This window comes from Prionailurus bengalensis, chromosome E1, assembly GCF_016509475.1.
Source record: "Prionailurus bengalensis isolate Pbe53 chromosome E1, Fcat_Pben_1.1_paternal_pri, whole genome shotgun sequence".
Classification (NCBI taxonomy): domain Eukaryota; kingdom Metazoa; phylum Chordata; class Mammalia; order Carnivora; family Felidae; genus Prionailurus; species Prionailurus bengalensis.
Window position 1 is genome coordinate 59,321,701 of NC_057347.1, and position 19,995 is coordinate 59,341,695.

General features: G+C 61.1%; 1 protein-coding gene across 1 annotated transcript; it reads left to right on the forward strand.

The window, feature by feature from the left end:
- Positions 1–10,486: 10,486 nt before the first annotated feature.
- On the forward strand, positions 10,487–16,935 carry CHMP6 (charged multivesicular body protein 6). The gene is made up of 8 exons (XM_043585327.1): positions 10,487–10,595; positions 12,729–12,838; positions 12,967–13,054; positions 13,143–13,229; positions 13,994–14,059; positions 14,281–14,361; positions 15,367–15,421; positions 15,949–16,935. The coding sequence occupies exons 1-8, from the start codon at positions 10,533–10,535 to the stop codon at positions 16,002–16,004; spliced, it is 606 nt and encodes a 201-aa protein (XP_043441262.1). The 5' UTR covers positions 10,487–10,532; the 3' UTR covers positions 16,005–16,935.
- Positions 16,936–19,995: the final 3,060 nt, after the last annotated feature.

The window sequence follows — 19,995 nt, forward strand, 5'->3', positions numbered from 1 at the left end:
TATCAAAGTCCCAGTCGCCTTTTTGCCCAACCGGGAAGACCAACCCTCAAATGCGCATAGAATCGCGAGGGGCCCCAAAGAGCCAGGACGATCATGAAAAATGACAAGGTGGAGGATCGGTATTCCCTTTTCAAAACTCACCGCAAAGCTCCAGTGATCCAAACTGCGGGCCTCCAGACCATAGGACGGAGAGCCCGGAAGCGAACTCAAACATCTACGGCAACTGCCTTTCAACAGGGCGACGGAACCACCCCGTGGGGAAAACGGTCTTTCAACAAATGGCACGGAGACGCCACCTGGGTGGCTCAGTCTGACTTTGGCTCAGGTCACGATCCCACAGTCCGTGACTTCAAGCCCCACATCAGGCTCTATACTGACAGCTCAGAGCCTGGAGGCTGCTTGAGATTCCGTGTCTCCCTCTCTCTCTGCCCCTCCCCCATTCTCTCTCTCTCAAAAATAAATAAACGTTTTAAAATTTTAATAAATAAATGAAACAACAAAGTCTGTGCATCAAAGACATTACCAAGTATGTTTAAAAAAGAGAACCCACAGAAAAAGTTTCTGGAGAAAATGTTTGCAGATCACATATACCTGATCCAGAACACGTAAAAAAGCTCTCACAACTCAACAGCTGAAAGACAGACAACCTGATTCAAAAATGGGCAAAGACCTTGAATAGGCATTCTCCCAAAGGAGGTACACGGATGGCCAGCAAGCACACAGAAAGATGCTCAGCGTCGTTAATGTTAGGAAAATACAAATCAAAACCCCAGTGAGATACCACTCCACACCCCCTGGACCAGCCAGAACCAGAAACACAGGATGCAGCTAGTGCCGTCCGGGATGTGGAGAGAACGGAGCCCTGGTCCACGGCCAGAGAGACACAAAACTGTGCGGCTACCGTGGAAAAACCCGGTGCTTCTCAGGAACCTGGAGTTACTGTGTCACTCGGGGATTCTACTCCTAGATATACACCCCAGAGAAACGAAAACATGTGTCCACATAGGCACGTGTTCTGGGCAGTGCCACTCACCACAGCCAAAAGGTAGAATCAACCCAGAGGTTTGAACAGATAAACAAAAGCGGTGTCTCCACACAATGGAATTGGACTCAGCTCTGAAAAGGAAGTGCTCACACAGACTGCCCAGTGGATGGACGTGGAAAGCTTGCTGAGTGAAAGAGGGCAGATGCACAAGGCCATGTAGTGCAGAATTCCTCTTTTTTTAATGTTTATTTATTTGTTTTGAGAGTCAGAGAGAGCACACACACGCGAGTGGGGAGGGGGCACCAAGGGAGGGAGAGAGAATGAATCCCAAGCAGGAATCCATGCTGTCAGCACAGACTCCAATGCATGGCTCGATCCCATGAGATCATGACCTGAGCCAAAATCAAGTTGGACGCTTAACCCACTGAGCCCCCCAGGTGCCCCTGGAATTCATCTTTTATGAAATATCCAGAATCTGCAAATCCACAGAAACAGATCAGCAGTTACCAGGGGCTGGGGGAGGGGGACTGGGCAGTGACTACTGAATGGGTGTGGAGTGCTTTTCTGGGGTGGGGAGAATGTTCTAGAACTGCATAGAGGTAGTGGTTGCACAACATTGTGAATGCACTAAATTGTTCACTTCATTTTTCTTTTAAGTTTATTTATTTTGAGAGAGACAGAGCACGTGTGAGGGAGGGGCATAGAGAGAGGGGGAGAGGGAGAATCCCGAGCAGGCGGTGAGCCATCAGTGTGCAGTGCCCCGTGTGTGGCTCACACCCACAAAAATGTGAGATGACAACCTGAGCCGACATCAAGAGTTAGATGCTTATGGGGCACCTGAGTGGCTCAGTCAGTTAAGTGTGTGACTTCGGCTCAGGTCATGATCTCAAGGTTCATGAATTTAAGCCCCGTGTTGGACTCTGTGCTGACAACTCAGAGCCTGGAGCCTGCTTTGGATTCTGTGTCTCTCTCTCTGCCCCTCCCCTGTTCAGGCTCTCTCTCTCTCTCTCAAAAATAAACATCAAGGGGCGCCTGGGTGGCGCAGTCGGTTAAGCGTCCGACTTCAGCCAGGTCACGATCTCACTGTTCGGGAGTTCGAGCCCCGCGTTGGGCTCTGGGCTGATGGCTCGGAGCCTGGAGCCTGTTTCCGATTCTGTGTCTCCCTCTCTCTCTGCCCCTCCCCCGTTCATGCTCTGTCTCTCTCTGTCCCAAAAATAAATAAACATTAAAAAAAAAATTAAAAAAAAAAAGAAAAAATAAACATCAAAAAAAAAAACAAAAACAAAAAAACAACTGAGCCACCCAAGTGCCCCTGAATTGTTCACTTTAAAAGATGAATTGTATGCTATGTGAATTTCACCTCAATAAACGACAAGACAAAATAAATGACAAGACAAAGTGGTGGGAGAAAACGTGGCTCGGGAGCGGGGTTTTGGGTTGACCCAGGTTTGAATTGGGGCTTTGCTTGCAGGAAAGGAAACTCTCCTAAGACCACGCGGATCAAGAGGGAGGGGCGGGCTGCGGGGGCGTGGCAGGGCCAGTAAGGCCAGGACTCTGGGGACACGAAGGGCCCGGAGGCATCTCGGAGGAGGACCTGCCCAGACCGGGCAGCCCCAGGGCCCTGCCACCGTACAGGCTCGAAGCCCACAGCCCCGGCACCAGGCCCTCGGGTCACTGGCTCGAGAGGAAGATCCACATGGTGATCGGGCAGCCCTGCGGGGAGCCCTCCCGCCGACATCAGAGACCAGCTTGGGAGGGGGGTCCCAAGAGCCCTGGCGGGCAGCTAAGCGGTTTCTGAGCGCTGGGTTTAGGGGCAGGTCGTTACAGTGCGTCCGTTACCCACTGCTGCGGGACAAAGGGGTCCAAGTCAGCAGCCTACAGCAAGCCCACCGCTATCCCGGTGTCTGAGCATCAGGGGCTGAGCCGCCGCGGGGGGTTCCGGCTCGGCTCCGGGCTTCCTACAGGAGGTTGCTGTCGAGCTGCCGGCCAGCACAGAGGCCCCTGTGTCCTACAGGACCCAGTGTCAGAAGTGCCGGGCATCCCCCGGTCCCCCGGAGCAGCGCAGGCACCGCGTGGGAGGGGACCACCCAAGGGCCCTTCCGGAGCCGGTTTGCCCTGCAGGCCCCTTCTCTGCTTCCACTCACAGTCCCCCTTCCTGGGCCCGAGACCCGGTGCAACAGGACCAGGGCGGATCGGCACCCCCCGGGGCACCCCACCTGCTCACACGTGCTCCCCTGTCTGCTCCCCATGCCCGTTCAGGCCGCCATCACTCCCCCGGCGGCCACTACAGCAGCATAGGCCCCTCCCGTCCCTTGTCCCACTGGGGCTGGGGGTTCAAAGCCCCACTCCACCTCAGGCAGGTGACAAGCCCCTCGGTGCCTGTCCCCCGTGTCCCCCTCACAAGGAGCGGTGTAGACGGGTGTGTGTCTGCGGTGATTACTGCCATCCACCCAGCTGCTGGCCCGTGATGCCCCCTGTCTCATGACCACCACCCCCCTCCACCTGTGCTCACCAGGACGGCCCCTTATGGTCTCCAGGGCCACTTCCCACCATGCTCTCCCCCTGGGTTAACAATCCAGGTTAGATCAGCCCCTCCCCAGTCAGGGCCAGGAGCCTCCGACTCGTGACTAGCAGAAAACCAGAATCAGACAAGCCAGGGGCCCTGTCCCCGTTCCCACACTGCCCCCCCCCCCCCGCACCATCCCCCCTGTCTGGGGGGACGCCACCTCCTCCAGGAAGGCCTTCCTGACCATCAACCGGAAGTTCTCCAGCCCCATCAAGAACACCGTGCCATCCTGCCACCCCATGCCATATGCAAACCCGTATCAGCAGCCAGAGCAGGGCCTGCCTGCACCTGGTAGCCGCTAAATGAGTGGACAGATGGATGCATGGATGAATGAATGGGTTCGTGAATGGGTGATAAATGAACGAATGAATGCACGCATGCATGCACGAATGAGCAAATGGGCACATGAGTGATGGATGGACAGGCAGGTGACACCTGCCAGCTCGGCAGACCCAGGGCAAAGTCCCAGTCCAGCCTCCACCTACAGAGGGCTTCTCAGACCCACTTGCCTACAAGGACCCCCAGGGACCACTGACTGCTGGGTGCCAGGTGCCGGGGTGTGCAGTGCCGCGGGTTTAGGTGCCGGGACACTGCGTGTGGTGACACCAGGGTGCAGGTGCCTGGTGCAGGGCGGGGGCGCGCGGGGGTGGTCTCTCCTGGTGGCCGGCCGGCCGTGTCCAGGCCTTGATGCTGCCTCGCGGCCACCAGGCTGTCCTGCAGCGCCACCGCGTGGCCACCGCGGGGCTCACAGCTGCCCGCCTGCCGCCGGACCCAGCGTCCCGCGGGAGGCTCCCAGGAAGAAGGTGGACACCCCTGCGGCCCCGCGCGCCCTCTCCCCGCGTCTATTCCGTTCTCAAGCCCTCTAAAAGACGTGTCTCAACACTTGACCCCTCTGCGGCCGGGTGTCTCCTCTCCCTCAAGGGCCTCTGCTGGGCCTCCCCCCTGTAGCCCCTCCTGGGCCTCCTCTGGGCCTCCGCCCTGCAGCCCCTCCTGGGCCTCCTCTGGGCCTCCCCCCTGCTGCCCCCCTTCCTGGGCCTCCCCCTGGCCTGCCCCCTGCAGCCCCCCTTCCTGGGCCTCCCCCAGGCCTGCCCCCTGCAGCCCCTCCTGGGCCTGCCTCCCTGCTGCAGTCCCGACCTCTCTGAGCTGCCTCCCTTCCCCAGCCCTCCCAAGGATGCTCGCCCTGGGGTCTCCCGCAGGCTCACCCCCAACCCCGGGCTGCCCAGAGCTACCAGAGTCCACCGTAGTGTTCACAGTGGGTCAGGCCAACACCCTCACCTGTATCTTCAACACCATTCCCTGGACTCACACCCAATCCCTGGGAATTTGCCCAGATTCTTTCGACTTCTTCCAGAATGTTCCTTTGCTCCTCTCACATTCTCTTCTATTTCTGTCACTGCCTCCTTAGTCTGACCCCCAAGGACTCCTGATCAGGACCCCTGAAAACTCTTAACACGCGTGTGGCCCCGTGTCAGAGCTGCACCTACCCCCAACTCGGCCTCCACCGGGGTGTCCTGGCCCGGGTCGGGCTTCGGCATGACCCACAGCTCCCACACAGGCTCTGCGGGGGGCAGCAGGTGTCCTGGGGCCAGGAGAAGACATTCCCTCTGCTCAGTGCACGTGGACAGACGCGTCCGCCTCCCGGGGCCCCACCCTCCCCTCCCTTCCCCTCTGCAGATTGGCTCAGCCACGGCAGGGCATCCAGACCCAGCCAATCAGCCTCCCCGGCCCAGGGAGAGAAGCCAATCAGAGCGCTTGTCGGGGAGCAGGTGCCGGAGGACCCGGACCAGGTGCGCACCTGAGGGGGCGGCCTCAGTCTCCACGTCTCCCCACGCTGGCCCCACGCGGCGGGCCGCCCCTCAGCCCCAGCTGGCTCAAGTTCAGCTTATGTCACCTGCACCGGAAGGCCTGGGGTCACTCCATGGGGGCCGCCAGCGACCCTGTGGATGGTGGTTCGCCACGAAAACCACGTTTTCACACTGGCGTCCCCTGGGTCTGCGCGTGGTGGAACGGCCACCCCAAATGCCACCTCCCCGTTGGAACCTTGCCCGGAAACCACATAGGGATTCCGGGCTGCTTTCCACCCATGGGAGTATCCCCCCCGCCCCGCCCCCCGTCTGTGTGGTCGCCCTCTGGCCGCGGCAGGCCCGCCACGGGGCCTCAGCAGGTGAAGTTCGCGGGTGCACTCGCCCGGGGCTGGAGGCAGCGGTCACTGACGCCAGGCGCTTCCGGCAAACTGCGGAGTCGCTGTGCCCCGGAGATCCAGTGATCGGACCCCACCTCATCCCTGCAACCCCTCTCAGTGGTTTAGAAGCACGAACCTCCGTGTCACACCCCTTCAGCCTGAGATGCCCAGACAGGTGCCCGAGCGAAGGTGAGCGATGCGTCGGTTTCTATCAGTCATTTCAGGGGAGACCCTCGAAGGCAGGAACCCAGAATGTGTGGTAGGAAGTGATAAGCTCCTTAGTGCCCTATGGGTTGAACTGTGACCCCCCCCCCAAATTCATAGATTGCATTCCTACCCCCCAGTACCTGTGAATGCGATCTAATTGGAAAATAGGGTCTTTACAGAGGTAACGAAGACACAGTGAAGTCACTGGAGTGGGCCCTAACCCAGTACGACCGGCACCCTATGAAAAGGGAAAATCTGGACACGGACACGTGCACAGCAAGGCCGCGTGCCCACGGAGGCAGGGACCCTGGTGATGCGCCTAAAGCCAAAGAGGCCAGCAGACCACCAGCAGCTGGGAGACGGGCCTGGAGCAGACACCCCCCCCTCCCGACACCCCACCCCTGCCCCCCCACCCCGCCCAAGCCTCAGAAGGAGCTGGCCCTGCCCACACCTAGACTTCCCGCCTTGGACTGTGGGGCGGTAAGTTTCTGTTGTGTCAGCCGCCAGGTCTGTGGCGGTTTGTCGCGGCCGCCGGAGCAGCCGAACACAGTCAGGGTGTGGGCAGCGAGGTGTGCGGTGACAAAACACGGAGGTGTTTCCTGACAGCCGGGGTCTGGGGGCCCCAGAGGCAGCTGGAGAGCGGTGTCGCGGGGGAACCACGGGGCGGCTGCTGATTTCTGGCCGCCTGGGCCGATTATGTGTTTCAAACGGCAGGCAAGGTGCTTCCTCAGTTTCAAGGCAGAATCAGAAAATCGGACAATATTAGAGGACTACTATAAAAGGAGACCGTATTTCTTGCGGCAGGACGGGAAATCACCCCCCAGGCTTCATCCCTGGCTGGTGGAATCACAACACACACTGAACTGTCCACCTGCCAGGTCAGAGCCTGGAGAGGAGGGGGGTGCGGATCGCCCCGCCCCCAGGAAGCCCGGCCTGCAGCAGAGGCGGCCCTCCTCCCCATCGGAGGCCACCGGGGCCGCACCCGGGCAGTCACCTGCTAAGGGGAGGCCGGGTCTCCTCAAGACCGTCCCCCAAGAATACCAAGATTCTGCCGACGCCAGCCGGAGGCCACAGGGGCCCGTACAGGTGAGTGTGGCGGCCAGCTCTGCGTGAGCCCGGCCCCCACCGGCCGCTCTCCACACACTCTGGGCCACACCACTTGATCTCATCTGTGACGGGCCTTCCTTGACGGTTTGCTCCTTTGTTGCTGGAAACTTGGACTTTAGCACAGTTGAGCTGCCGGAAGAGGCTTGGTATTTAACACACAGGAAAGACCCCAAGGGCAAGGGCAGATAAGGACTTGGCCTGAGTCTCTCAGGTGTCCTCGAAGCACACTGCCTTGACAGGGGCCCTGAGAAGCCCTTGCGGAGGACCTCAGGCCCTTGAAGAGCTCTCTGCGGGCCAGGAATGACAGTAGAGGCACTGCCATCAAAACCGGTCCCCTGGGACCGGGATTTCCCCTGGGAGCCGGAGGGGCAAGGCCCAGAGGTCAGCTGAGTAGCAGTCATGAGGGACATCTTCGCCACCGGCCAGCTGGTCAGGTGCCCCCGGTCCGAGAACAATGCACAGCCTGGGAGAGCTCGCACCGATCGCTAAGCGGATGATCCACATCGGGAGAAGAGAGATCTGACGCGACGTCCCCGAGGGAGAGTCATACCCCTGGCCTGTGCCCTGCCTGAGCCAGGCCCAGAGGGGCGAGCGGGCTCCACCGTGAAGGATTCTAAGTACGTGCTGCAAATCCCCCGCCTTCCCGAGGTGCCCACTCCGTAGTCCCCGTTAACTGTCACTGCGGAACAAACCACCCCAAAACTCAACGGCTCCAACGACCACCGTTTTCTGGCTCTTAAACCTGTGTAGGTGGAGTCCACAGAGAAGGCTCAGCTGGCGAGGCCCAGCCCCGCGGGGACAGAAACCTGCCTTTCCGAGACCACAGCGCACCCACGTGGCTGGCGAGGGATGCTGAGTGGCAGCTCCTCTCCCCGCAGGCCAGGCCCCTCGGACTTGGTGGCCGAGTTCCACGAGTGAGCATCCCAAGAGACACTGGCCGTGTCAGTCACGGAGCATCTCTAGAGCCACATGTAAAGGCTTATCGGAGACTCGCTTTCTTTGGCCCACCTGCCGGCGTTTCACCTTTGCCCGCTAGCCCGATGGGGACTTCAGCAGCAGAGCGCTGGAGCGACATCGCTGGGCCAGGCAGAGGAAGCGGCTCCCTTTCTGTCCCAGCTGCTTCTCTCTTCCTATGGCTGCCAGGGGGCAGCATGGGGGAGGCTCTTCAGTGAGTTTCTCCCCGACCTGTGGCTGCTTCTGGCCGACCTCCTCCAGCCTGTCCCATATCCAGCAAGATTCTCAGCTCCGGTGGGCAGTTTCCGGGCTCCCCTCTACCCCCTAGTGAGTTTCCTGGCCAGTTGGTGGGGGCTCTTCTGCTGACCAACTCTGGCTCTCAGCCTCTGGAAGCTCTCTTTGCCCCAGGCAGGCTGCGTGGTCCCACAACCCTCTCCAGCCAAGGCTGGGACTTACTCTAACAGGCGGCTGGGACACACAGATGCTCAGAGTGCCCGACCACAGGCGTCTCTGGTTAATCAGGGTGTCCAGAACGAAAGAGACGGGCAGCCACCTGGACTGGCACCTGCCTCATGTAACAGGTGACCAAAACCTGACATGACTCACCACCGTGAAGGGCTTTCCCCTGCCCCCCAGTGCCCAGTGGGCCCATGAACAAAGTGGCCATGGCGGCAGGGAGAGAGGCTGGGGCTCACTTGCCCACCACAACCTCTGAGTGCCCAGCCGGTCAGTAGCACTGAACCCCCAAATAGCACCACTCCCTGGGGGTACCATCCAGCCACCTGACAGCGGGTTGGCTAATCAGGACCCCTTCCATCACGAGGCAGGGACTTGTCCCCACTGGAATGGACACTTCCTCTGGATACGGATCTGCCTTCCCGCCTGTAGCGCTTTGGCCAGAGCAGCGCCAGTGTGCACTTGGAGGCTGACCGTCACGGTGCCCGCACAGCACCTGCTTGTGACCCAGGAAGTCATTTCACAGAAGGAAGTGAGGCCCGTGCTGTGGGATTGCTCATCTTACTTAGGTGCCCACTGCCGACGAGCCACTGGGCTGGCCCATTGCAGACTCGGGTACAGGACTGATGAAGTTTTGGGGTGATGGGTTCAGAGCTGACAGCCAAGAAAGAATCCTTGAAGACGTCTCTGGCGCAAAAAAAGTGAATTTAGTAAAGCACACGGGGACAGGGCCCTGGGTAGAGGAAGCTGTGCTGGGGTTGTGAAGAGTGACTGGTTTAAAAAAACTTCTTTTTCAACGTTTATTTATTTTTGGGACAGAGAGAGACGGAGCATGAACGGGGGAGGGGCAGAGAGAGAGGGAGACACAGAATCGGAAACAGGCTCCAGGCTCTGAGCCATCAGCCCAGAGCCCGACGCGGGGCTCGAACTCACAGACCGCGAGATCGTGACCTGGCTGAAGTTGGACGCTTCACCGACTGCGCCACCCAGGCGCCCCGAAGAGTGGCTGGTTTATATACTATGGACTTGGCCGAGGTGAAGTCCAAAAGGAAGCTTCCAAAGAGACTTTCACACGCTAAAGACGCACTGATCACTGGAGGCCTAGCTACTGACAAGCTAAGGTGGTTTTTCCCTGTAGCAAAGTATTCACTTCACACAGTAGGGAGTTCTGGACTTTAGAAGATTGCCCTTTTTTGTGTGATTGTATTAAGATGTTTGTAAACTGATGGAGACCCTTAACAGGTTAACCATTTGTTTTCTGTCTCTGTCCTTTCCTTTGTCCCTGGGCCGCCAGGAGTGCCTGGGAAATAATCACACTCATCCCGCCCTGTGGGGGGGTGAGGGAGGGCGGGGGGGCGGGGTAATGCTAGCTGGGACCTGGCCCTCAGCGTGCCTTATGCTCCCTCATCAGGATCATCCGGGGAGACTGATCGGGGCTGGGTGCTGTCCTATGAGACCCCCGTGTACCCTCCGAACGCCGGAAAGACGCAGGTGGGAACCAGGGATGCAGGGGTCAGTGGCTCCCTGCAAATCCTCTTCAGGGGGTTTACCCCCAACGGCCCGAGGCTTCTGCAGGGTGGGGGGACACAGAACCAGGAGTTGAGACAGCCGTGTTGGGCAAGAGCCACCGGTCGCGGGGCCGCGTGGACATGTGCTGCCCAGGTAGCGTCTCCATGGACACCTGTAAGCCCACAGGTTGTACATAACATCACTAAACGCAGCATTTTGTGGTCGGCACCAGCCAGGGGGCGGGGGGAGACTGTCCACCGGTTACCGGGAAGGATCCCACCTAACCCGAGACTGGAACTTTCAGTCTTCGTTTGCAACGCTGGGGGACATTCTGGAAGTGCACGTGAAATGCATCATTTAGGGCTGCCGAGGCCCTGCCCGCAGTATCACCGTGCCATCGTCGCCAAGGCGTGCGGGGGCGGGTTCGAACCCGGGGCCCGCCTTCGGCTCGCCCGCAGACGTTTCGCCGTCTGCGGCGCCTGGCCCTGCGCGGCCGCCGTAGGGGGCGGGGCCAGAGTACGGAGGCCGGGAGGGCGGCGGCGGGCGGGGCCGCGGGCCGGGGCGCCATGGGCAACCTGTTCGGCCGCAAGAAGCAGAGCCGGGTCACAGAGCAAGACAAGGCCGTCCTGGTGAGAACCCGGCCCCCCGGCGACGGCGGGGAGACTGAGGCAGGGCTGCGGCCCCGGGAGGGCCTGCCCCCGCCCCCCCCCCGCCGGGCGGGCTTCTCGCAGCCGCGTCGCTGCGCCGGACCGCAGGCTGCCGGCGACCGGCGCGGGGACTAGACCGGGCCGCGGTTTCGGGGGGCGGCGCCGAGTGTCGCGCTGAGTCGTGGTCACACCTGGTGTCCCGGCGAGCGCGCGCTCGCAGGTGGCAGGTCCCGAGTCCCACGTTCCGGGCCGCCCCGCCGTGTGGCCGGCGCCGGGTCGCCGAGCGAGGGTGATGGGCTCGTCTGCCACCGCCCCACGCCGCTGTTTCCGGGGAGCTCCGGGAGAAAGCTCGTTTGCGTGGAAAGAATTGTATGATACGTTAAGGGGAAAGGCACGTCCAGAGGAACCCAGTTTTGCAAGGAGAAAAACGTACCAGGAAGGAGGTGGTCCAAAATTTGAGCAGAGTTTACCTTCGCTTGCTTTGCAAAAATTTCTGCAGCAAAAATGCATGAATTTGTGCTAAGAGAGAAACAAATTCAAATGACAGATTCCCCCCACCCCTTGGCTTCAGAAAGCGTGTTATAAACGGTTCTTAACTGAAGTTCCCCACGTGGAGAGGAAACAGGCACGTTTGCCACTAGAGAAAATGTGAGCGGCGTTGGGTGCTGAATGAGAAGAGGGGCACAGGCACTAGGGAGGCAGGGGTCAGGCCCTGGCGGAGAGCTGAAGCCCCCAAGGTGATTCTCTTCTAGGAGTCGCCTTTGGGTTTCTCTTCCAGGCTTTTCTACTTGCCAGGGATTGTTTGGTGGGTCCACACTGTAACAACGCGGTTTGCACACAATAAAACAAATTACTGCCTGGTGTGTTCCTAGGATGAAAAGCTGAGCTGAGAAACTCCATGCCCCAGTGTGCTGTCCGTCCTGTGACCCTCCACGGATACCCCTTAGGAAGTTTACAAGGGGGGCAGCCTGGCCACACCTGCTGCGTTTAGCTGTCTTCCACACTTTGTACTCAACCAGCTTGGATAATGGCCCGAAGGGCAGGGGCGGGGCGGGGGCTCAGCTCCTGGGGAGGAACAGCGGCCAGGGCTGAGAAGACTGGGCACGCAGGCTGGCTGGCCCCGGTGTGTCTGAGCCGTGGGAGCAGGATAGTGGGTGCCTTGCACTGCGGCCAGGAGAAGGCGTGCAGCCGTCACCCAGCCTCCCCCACAGGCCACCCGGTGCACCGGGCAGGCGCTAGAGAGAACGTGCTGTGGAGGGGCCGTGAGAGGTCCCTGCAGACGCGTCTACACTAGGGGATGACGTCTCACTATACTGAGTCTTAAAGGTGTGCCTGCCCCTTGCCCTAGTTCAGTCACAGCAGCGGATCCTAAAGATAGAATCGCACGTATGAGAAACGCCCTGTCCTGCAGGCGCTCGCCATAGCGTCATCATTTCCGGTGAAATTTGGAAGAAATGGGAAAGGCCTGAGAAAAGGCAGAATTACCTGACGCGTAAACGGCCGTGCTTCCTCTCCGGGACAGTACGTGGGGGTCGCGGGTGCTTGGCCAGGTCAAGCAAACACTTCACCCAAACAGGCCGTCTGTGTGTCCACTCGGACGCGGTGATAAGTGACGAGCAGGGCAGCTGGACACATTAAGGACGCGTCTGAGGCCGGGAGGGGAGGCCCCCAACCCTCGCTGTGGCTGGGTGGGACGGTGGCTCTCCGGTGCACTTCTGTGTCGTCTCTGAACCTCTGAGGCACTGGTGACACTCTCCGACCTGCCCCAGGGCAGGCACAGTGATGGCTGTTGCCATCACTTTGAGTGATGTCACTCTGAGAGCGGACACTCCACCTTGGCGCTGCGGACACGTGGGGGGGGGGGGGTTCACTGTCTGTGCCGGAGCCACCCTGGGCACGGCGGGATGTAAGCGGTGTCCCTGGCCTCTACCCACTGACGCCAGCAGCAGCACCCCCCCAGTTCCGACAGCCGCAGGTGTCTCCAGATGTGCCCGAGGGGGCAGACTTGTCCCCACAGAGAACTGTGTTTTGGAGGGGGGGGGGGGGCGGCTTCCAGGCCGGCCTAGCCAGGTGCCAGCACGGGCGCCGTGTGGACGCAGGCCTGCTCTTCCGCAGCAACTGAAGCAGCAGCGGGATAAGCTGAAGCAGTACCAGAAGAGGGTCACCCAGCAGCTGGAGAGGGAGCGGGAGATCGCCAGGCAGCTCCTGCGGGACGGCAGGAAGGAGTGAGTGGGGCCCAGGGCAGGCCGAGAGGGGGCGTCCGCCCCCGTTGGCCGAGAGCAGGGGGGCGGGCGAGGCCAGGGGGGGCGGTCGCGGCCCGGCGGCCGGGTCACCGCCCGGGTGCCCTCTGCAGACGTGCCAAGCTGCTGCTCAAGAAGAAGCGGTACCAGGAGCAGCTTCTGGACAAGACAGAAAACCAAATCACCAGCCTGGAAACCATGGTAGGCCGCGCGGGTGGCAGGGAGCTGGGGGGAAGGGGTGGGGAAGGCAGGCCCCCCGACCGCCCGGTCCGTTCGGCGTCCGCCCCAGGTCCAGAACATTGAGTTCGCCCAGATTGAGATGAAGGTGGTCGAAGGGCTGCAGATCGGAAACGAGTGTCTGAAGAAGATGCACCAGGTAAGGTCCTGGGCGGCAGAGAGGACGGAGCTCCGCGCGCGTGCGCCGGACGAGGGAGGCGGGGCTCGGTCCTGAGGCCACGCCTGTGCCCGGGCCATTGGCGAAGAGGCGTCTGTGCTGGCTGGGAGCGTGGGCGAGCCCGTGGCTCTCGGGAGAGGGCGCCCGTGTCGGTGGCAAGACCAGCTCGGGGTGTTGACCCGAGAACGGGGTGACGGGCACGACGACAAAGTGGGTCCATGCGCTCAGGTGAGGGTCCGGTGAGGGTGCGTGAACTAACTGGAGGGCTTCCCGGAGGAGGTTAACACGGCCTCACCACAGGAAGCGGCCCAGGGGTGGGTGGCCAAAGAAGAGGTGAGGCCCGGAGAGACCCTGGGCCACCGGAGAGGTGACCGGCGGATGGCTCTGCAGCTGCCCGGCTGTCCCGGCTGTCCGCGGTGTGTCCCTGCCCCACAAGTCAGCGTGCTGCTTCGAACCCAGAGGGAATCGAGTCAAGTTTTACTTATTTTTACCTGCACCTGCGCGGGTTGGTTGGGGAGCCCGAGGGTCTGGGGCAACGGGCCGGCGGAAGTCTGGGCGGTGCAGTCAGGGCTTCTGAAGAGACAGGTCCGACGGCCCCGGAGCCCCCGTGGGCGGGCCCAGCCTGCGGCAGAAACGACCAGAGCCACGTGGCGTCGGCTCGGCCGGGCTTGCGCCCTGCCGCTCCAGGTGGCCGTAACGCAAGGGGCCGTTAACACGCCTGGCTGACCAGAGTCCCGGCCGACTAGGTGATGTCCTTAGAAGAAGTGGAGCGGATACTGGAGGAGACCCAGGAGGCCGTGGAGTACCAGCGGGTAGGTGTTGCTGGGCCAGCGGGGACCACCTTCCTCCCGTACCCGCCACCTGCACGAACCCCCAGCCACCCTCCAGAGCCAGGACCTCTGTGCTTCTGGTGCTCACCTCCTCCCAAGCGAGGGGGGCCTGGAGCGACGGGCTGTCTCCTTCCTCCACGAGGGCCGCTGCACCCTCTGCCCCAGCCTGGCCACGGTCCTCCCCTCCCCTCCTCCCTTTACAGCAAATAGATGAGCTGCTGTCAGGAAGCTTCACTCAGGAGGATGAAGACACCATCCTGGAGGAGCTGAACGCAATCACCCAGGTGAGAGGACCCCCCGCACGGAGCACGGTCTCCCAGGTGATAGAACACCCCAGGACTGAGCATCATCACCCAGGTGAGAGGAGTCCCGGGACTGAGCGCAGTCACTCAGGTGACAGGACCCCCAGGACCGAGCACGATCACTCAGGTGACAGGACCCCCAGGACTGAGCACGATCTCCCTGGTGACAGGACTCGCAGAAGGCCTCTGCCCCGTGTGATCGTTGGCCTTGGACAGGCACCTTTATTGGGCTTTACAGGAGCACACAATCCTGGCTTTGCAAGTGGTGTTCCCTCCTAAAATAAGTCGGATTTGTGTTAAACTGAGGTGGTTCTTATCTGCCCGGTGACAGCAGGGAGAGCCCGGCCTGGAGAGAACATTCCCCGGGTTGTCCCCCCGAGAGTGTTGCAGGCGGCTGAGCAGGCAGTGCCCGTATGGCACCTCTCACCCGCCGTGGCCAGGTCCCTCCCTGCGGAGCCCCGGGCCCGCCTCCCTCTACCAGGCGGCCTTGCCACGCGCAGGCCCCATGGTGTGTGTCTGCTCCCCGATGGGGACGCCTCCGTCGCTGGGCCATGGCTTCGGGATGCCCCCAGCCTGTGCCCACCAGCCTGCCACTACCTGCACCTGCGGGACGAGTTAGTGTCCCTGCTCTCTGCCCTCCGGTGTCCCACGTGCACCTGCCTCCTGACGTCCTTCCTCCCGAGGACCCAGGTGCCCCCTAAGCAGCCAGGGAAGCCAGCTGGGAGGTGACCTGCCATGTGTTGTCCGAGAGGCAGCCCAGCGCCCCTGGGCCGGCCACGCTGCCACAGAGCCGCCCCTTCCACCCGGGTGGGCACAGGGTTCAAAGCCCCCGGCCCCGCATGGCCAGAGTGTGACCCGGGATCTCTAGGGAAGCCCCAAGTGAGTCAAGTCCCAGATGCCGGAGACCGAGGAGGAGGCGCTCTGGAGCTTTCCACAGCCGCGCTCTTGTTTGGATGGTCTCACCGCCTCTCCCTCTGCCTCTTGCAGGAGCAGCTGGACCTCCCCGAGGTTCCTTCAGAGCCTCTCCCCGAGAAGAAACCAGGTACGCTTCTTGTTCTGTCCTGCGGAGGACCTGTGTTCTAGAACGAAGTGAAATGCCCCGGCCGCAGGGTCCCGCCCTTCCGCTCGGTGGAAGTTGGTTCCTGCCTCCCCAGCTGGGTGGGTGAGAGGCACAGGCCTGCTTGGGGGTTGGGCCCGGTCTCTGGCCGGGAGGGGGGGAGCCTTGAAAGAGCCGAACCCCTTCAGAGAGGCGTGTCCCGCAGGCAGAGCTGGGGAAAGGCCGGGTCCACCCCAGAACCAGCCACCCTCTACGTAGCACAGCCCTGTGGCCCTGCGCCCCACCGGGGCCCCGGTGGCTGGTGGGCCCTCCGCGTTTCTTTCTGCCCCTCCCCGTCCCTGCTCCTCGCAGGGCTCCCGAGTGCTTGCGGCGGGCTGCTGCGGTCGAGGTCCCCACCCTCAGCCCCGCACACAGCCCTGGGACCTGGCTGCTTGCCGCCTTCCTTCTCCTCTGGGAGTTTCTGCCCGTGGGGTCTTCTGCACCCGACAAACCCCTCTTTCTTTCCTCTACAGAAAAAGCCCCCACCAAGGCCAGGCCCCAGCAGGTGGACATGGTTGCGGCCTCATAACGTGGCCTCCTTGGCCTGGGACTGGCGGGGACTCCCCAGAGACTGGGGCCCACAGAGTTTGGTGCGCGGCCCGACCTGACGGGCTCCCAGGAGGCCGGCGCCAGGCCAGGCCGGTCGGGTGCTGACGAAGCAGAGTGTGGCGCACACAGGGCCAGACGCCAGGCTGACTCCGCAGAGCGTTTCCCTGGCGCCGCAGGCTCGCTCTCCTCTCTGGATTCAATGGCAACGTTCACACCCTCCGGCCAAACAGCTTCTGAGGCTGTGGTTCCCGCGCGGCCACAGGCAGGCCCGTCGCTCCTGGTGCTGGCCACACTCCCGTCCCCGGCCCCTCGAGGCTCCACCGGCCACCTTCTCCCCAGCTCCCTCTCTTTGGAAGGCGCGTCAAACCTAGCTTCTTTCCCTTCCCTTTTTCACTTCCTGCTGCTCCTGCCAGCTGGCGGGCAGCTTCCTGACCTGCCCGGTTTCCGTGTCGGTTCGGGGGCGGAAAGCTCCCCTCTTCTGTGTCGGCGTTTGGGGGTGTTGGACCGGAAGGGGCACATCCCTGCCGGACTGACGGCTGCAGGAGCCCCGACCGAGCTTCTTCACCTGGGGGCCTGTGTGCAGAGGCTCGGCCCGCTGCAAAGGGATGTCCCCGGAGAGCCAGAGGCCTTGCTGGGGTTCCCGGAGGTGCTGACGGGCCTGCTCTGGTGGCTGTGGCCCCCATCGTCTGGGACTCCGCGCAGCTTGGGCTCAGGAACCTGCCAGAGACCCGGGGCTCTGCGACCCGCCACCCCTGAGCCGTCAGCCGCCGGGCACGCACTTGGAGGCTGGAAACGGCTTCCCTAGTTAACGGTTCATTTTGGTATCGGACAATCCTGACGACGTTTCACTCCCAACAAGGAGGGAGCCCCAAACGGGTCAGCCCCGTATTAAAATTGATGCCTGCATGGTCTCTGGCCTCATGGAGTGGGGTCTGTGGGGGTACCTGGGTGGGTTAAAGTGTGGCTCCTCTCCTCTAGGGTCCCTGGAACACGGCCCCCTGACCCTCACAGGGATTCACTCGAGAGCACCTGCCTGGGGGCTGGGGACACAGGGACAGGTGGAGGCCTTCACTGTGCCAGGCTGTGGGCAGAAGGCAGGCCGGGGCTCCAGCACTGGGGGTGCCCCGTGCTCCGGCCACCACCTCCGGGCAGCTGCCTGTAGAAGGGACACTGGCGGCCTCATTCCCCAGGGCCCGGCTCAGGCCCCTCAAAGGGAGGGAGGGCGGTCGGTTGGGCAGCTCCAGGCGGGGGCTGGTTTAGAGTCCCGGTACCCAGGTGGGAAGCCACAGGCCCCAGGGAGCCAGCAGGCAACGGCAAGGAATAGATGGGGGTGTCCCACGTAAGGGGCTTCCCTGCCCTTCACAGAGGGCTCAGTGATGGGATGCAGGCGAGTTGCCAGGGGGTTGGCAGGAGTTTCAGGTGTAATGCACGCCTCAGCCAGGAGGGGGCTCTCTGCCAATTGGGGGGATTTGGCAGGAAACTGGCATTGCCATTCCCAGTCTGGCTGCAGGGCCCCACCCATTTGTTTTTGGTGACACGGCCACCTGTCCCCAAGACTGCACAAGGGTCCTGAGGGCAGTTCTGATAGACAAGGAGGAGCAGGCTGCCTTTCCGTCCGGCGATCCTGTCCCACTGCAGCTGCCAGTCTGACGGCGTGGAGGGAACGGATGGCCTGGTTGGGGGGAGACACAGACTCCCACCAGCGGGGTGGACCCCTCTCCTTTCCCTCTGCTCTCCAGGACCCCAGAGCTCGGGCCTGTCTGTGAAGCCCGACCTTTCCAGTGCACGGACTGGCCTCCCTGAAGGTCTCACCACTGGGGCTGCCTAGTGGGATGTCAGGGCTCTGACTGCCCTCCTGGCGAACGCCTGGACAGCCTGCCCAGGTCTGCTGGTCCCCCTGCCCGGGCACCCCCCGCTCCCTGGGATGGGACACAGCCACCGTCCCACAGCAGCGCGGGCAAGGGGCACCTTCCTCTCCTGAAACAACAACCTAGAAATCGGAGAGGAGGGACCTTGTCCTCTCTCACTGTCTGAGAAGTTCGATCCTGCCTACCACTCAATCACCCTCTTTCTTTTTACACGTTTATCTTGTTCACCAAGGGAGGTTTTGCCCCAAACCCCACGTGACCTTGAGCTGCCTCCTGGGCTCTGGCCTCGGAGGTTGCCAGCCCCCCGTGTGTGTGCATATAAGGGTCGAGGGTGGCCCCCCTTGATAGGATGAGACCCACATTGATCCTGCCCTGGTCCTAAAACACCAGCCCCGTGAGCCTGACCCAACTCCGTTCTAATCTAAGGACATAGGACCCACGAATGTTACAATGTTGAGTTCCAGCCCTGGTGGCCGAGCTGGTTTCCTACCCAAGATCAGTGGGCGCTGGGAAAACAGGTGGGAGAGGCTTATGGGGGACAGGACAGGGTGCCATCTGGCCAGAGAAGACTGCCTGGGCAGCTGGCATGTGCCTGGGATAAGAATGGGTGGGCGGGGAAGAAAGGACCAGGCACTGGGACCACTTCAATTGGATGTGCGTTTGTCCCCAGTACAGGCAGCAGGGGAAGTAGATAAAAGCAGAGAATGGGGGGCTGGGGTGGGGGCATCCAGTGTGGGATGGGGGGTGCCTGGGATGGATGAGGGCACCCTGGCCCGGCTGTGTGCCCTGCCCTGGGGAGGCATTCGCCTCATCCCCACCTATGGCCACCCCGTAGGGTCTCCCTGCAACCCTGCCCATCCCACAGGGAGAGTTTGGGACATTGGGCAGAGGGTCAGGCATCGTGACAACACGGGCTTCTGGTGGTGCCAGCTCCTCTCCGTCGTCACTCATCAGCTGCGCCCCAAACTCGGGAGGGAGACCTTGCCGCCCCGTCCATGTTTGCATGCACAAGAACCCTGGGAGCACTGGCTGCTGGAGGCCGGCAGGACCTGTGGTCTGAACCAGCCAGGTTAACAGGCTGCTAAAACAAAGCTCCACATTCCCCAGAGGACTGACCCGGAGTCTACACAACATGGCAGCCAAGGTGCCGAGTTTACAACCCCAAGTCACTCTACGTACAAAGAATTATGGGAACGTGAGCACTTTCCAAGGGAAGGACAATCAACAGATGCCAGCTCTGAAATCCAGGTGGTGGAATTATCAGAAGAACGTGTGAAAGCAATTATCATAACTATGTCACAGAAGGTAAAGTTGAACACGCTGGAAACAGATGGAAAGATCTCAGCTGAGGAGCAGGGAGTATACAAAAGAACAAAATGCAAATTTCAGAACCGAGAAATCTAAACAATTACTCAACAGCCTCTAGAGCAGATAGGAGGCATCCGAGGGACGATGGGGCCAGAAGATGGGCCAACAGAAACCATCCAGTCTGGAGAAGAGACGCAAGTTTGGGGGCAAGCCTGCCCCTCGGGGACATGTGTGACAAGATCGGAAAGTCCAACATTGTGTTAGACCCCAAGAGAGAGAGAAGAAACAGGGCAGGGAAGACAACGTTTTGAAGAAAGACGGGCTGAAAATTTCTCACGTTTAGGGAAAGGCTAATGTCCAGATTCAGGAAATGCAGCGACCCCCAAACAGGGAAAATCCAAAGAAACCCAGGTCTGGACAGGTCATAATTAAACTGCTAAAGGCAAAGAAAGAAATCTGGAAGTTGATGGGTAGTAATGAAGCCTGAATGGAGGAGTGACAATCTGAATGACCACGGGCTTCTGATCAGAAATCACGGAGGCCGGGAGATGGGGAAACGGGATCTGGAAAGTGCCAGAAAACAAGAACAGTCGGCCTAGAGTTCATGCTGTGGGAGGGAAGGGAAAGTAAGAGCCGGTCGTGCAGACCCGACCTAAAGGAAATCCTGGAGACCGGGTCCAGGCTGCCGGGCAGGGGTGCCAGCTGGAGACGTGTGTCTTCAGGGATGGAGGAAAAACAACAGAAATGGTCGATAGCTAATATAAAAGATAATTTTCCCTTTTACGTTTTCGAAGA

Coding starts and splice junctions, on each gene's coding strand:
- CHMP6 (XM_043585327.1), top strand. CDS start 10,533: ATGGGCAACCTGTTCGGCCGCAAGAAGCAGAGCCGGGTCACAGAGCAA. Junction 13,230..13,993: donor GTCTGAAGAAGATGCACCAG/GTAAGGTCCTGG, acceptor CCGGCCGACTAG/GTGATGTCCTTAGAAGAAGT. Junction 14,362..15,366: donor AGCTGAACGCAATCACCCAG/GTGAGAGGACCC, acceptor TGCCTCTTGCAG/GAGCAGCTGGACCTCCCCGA.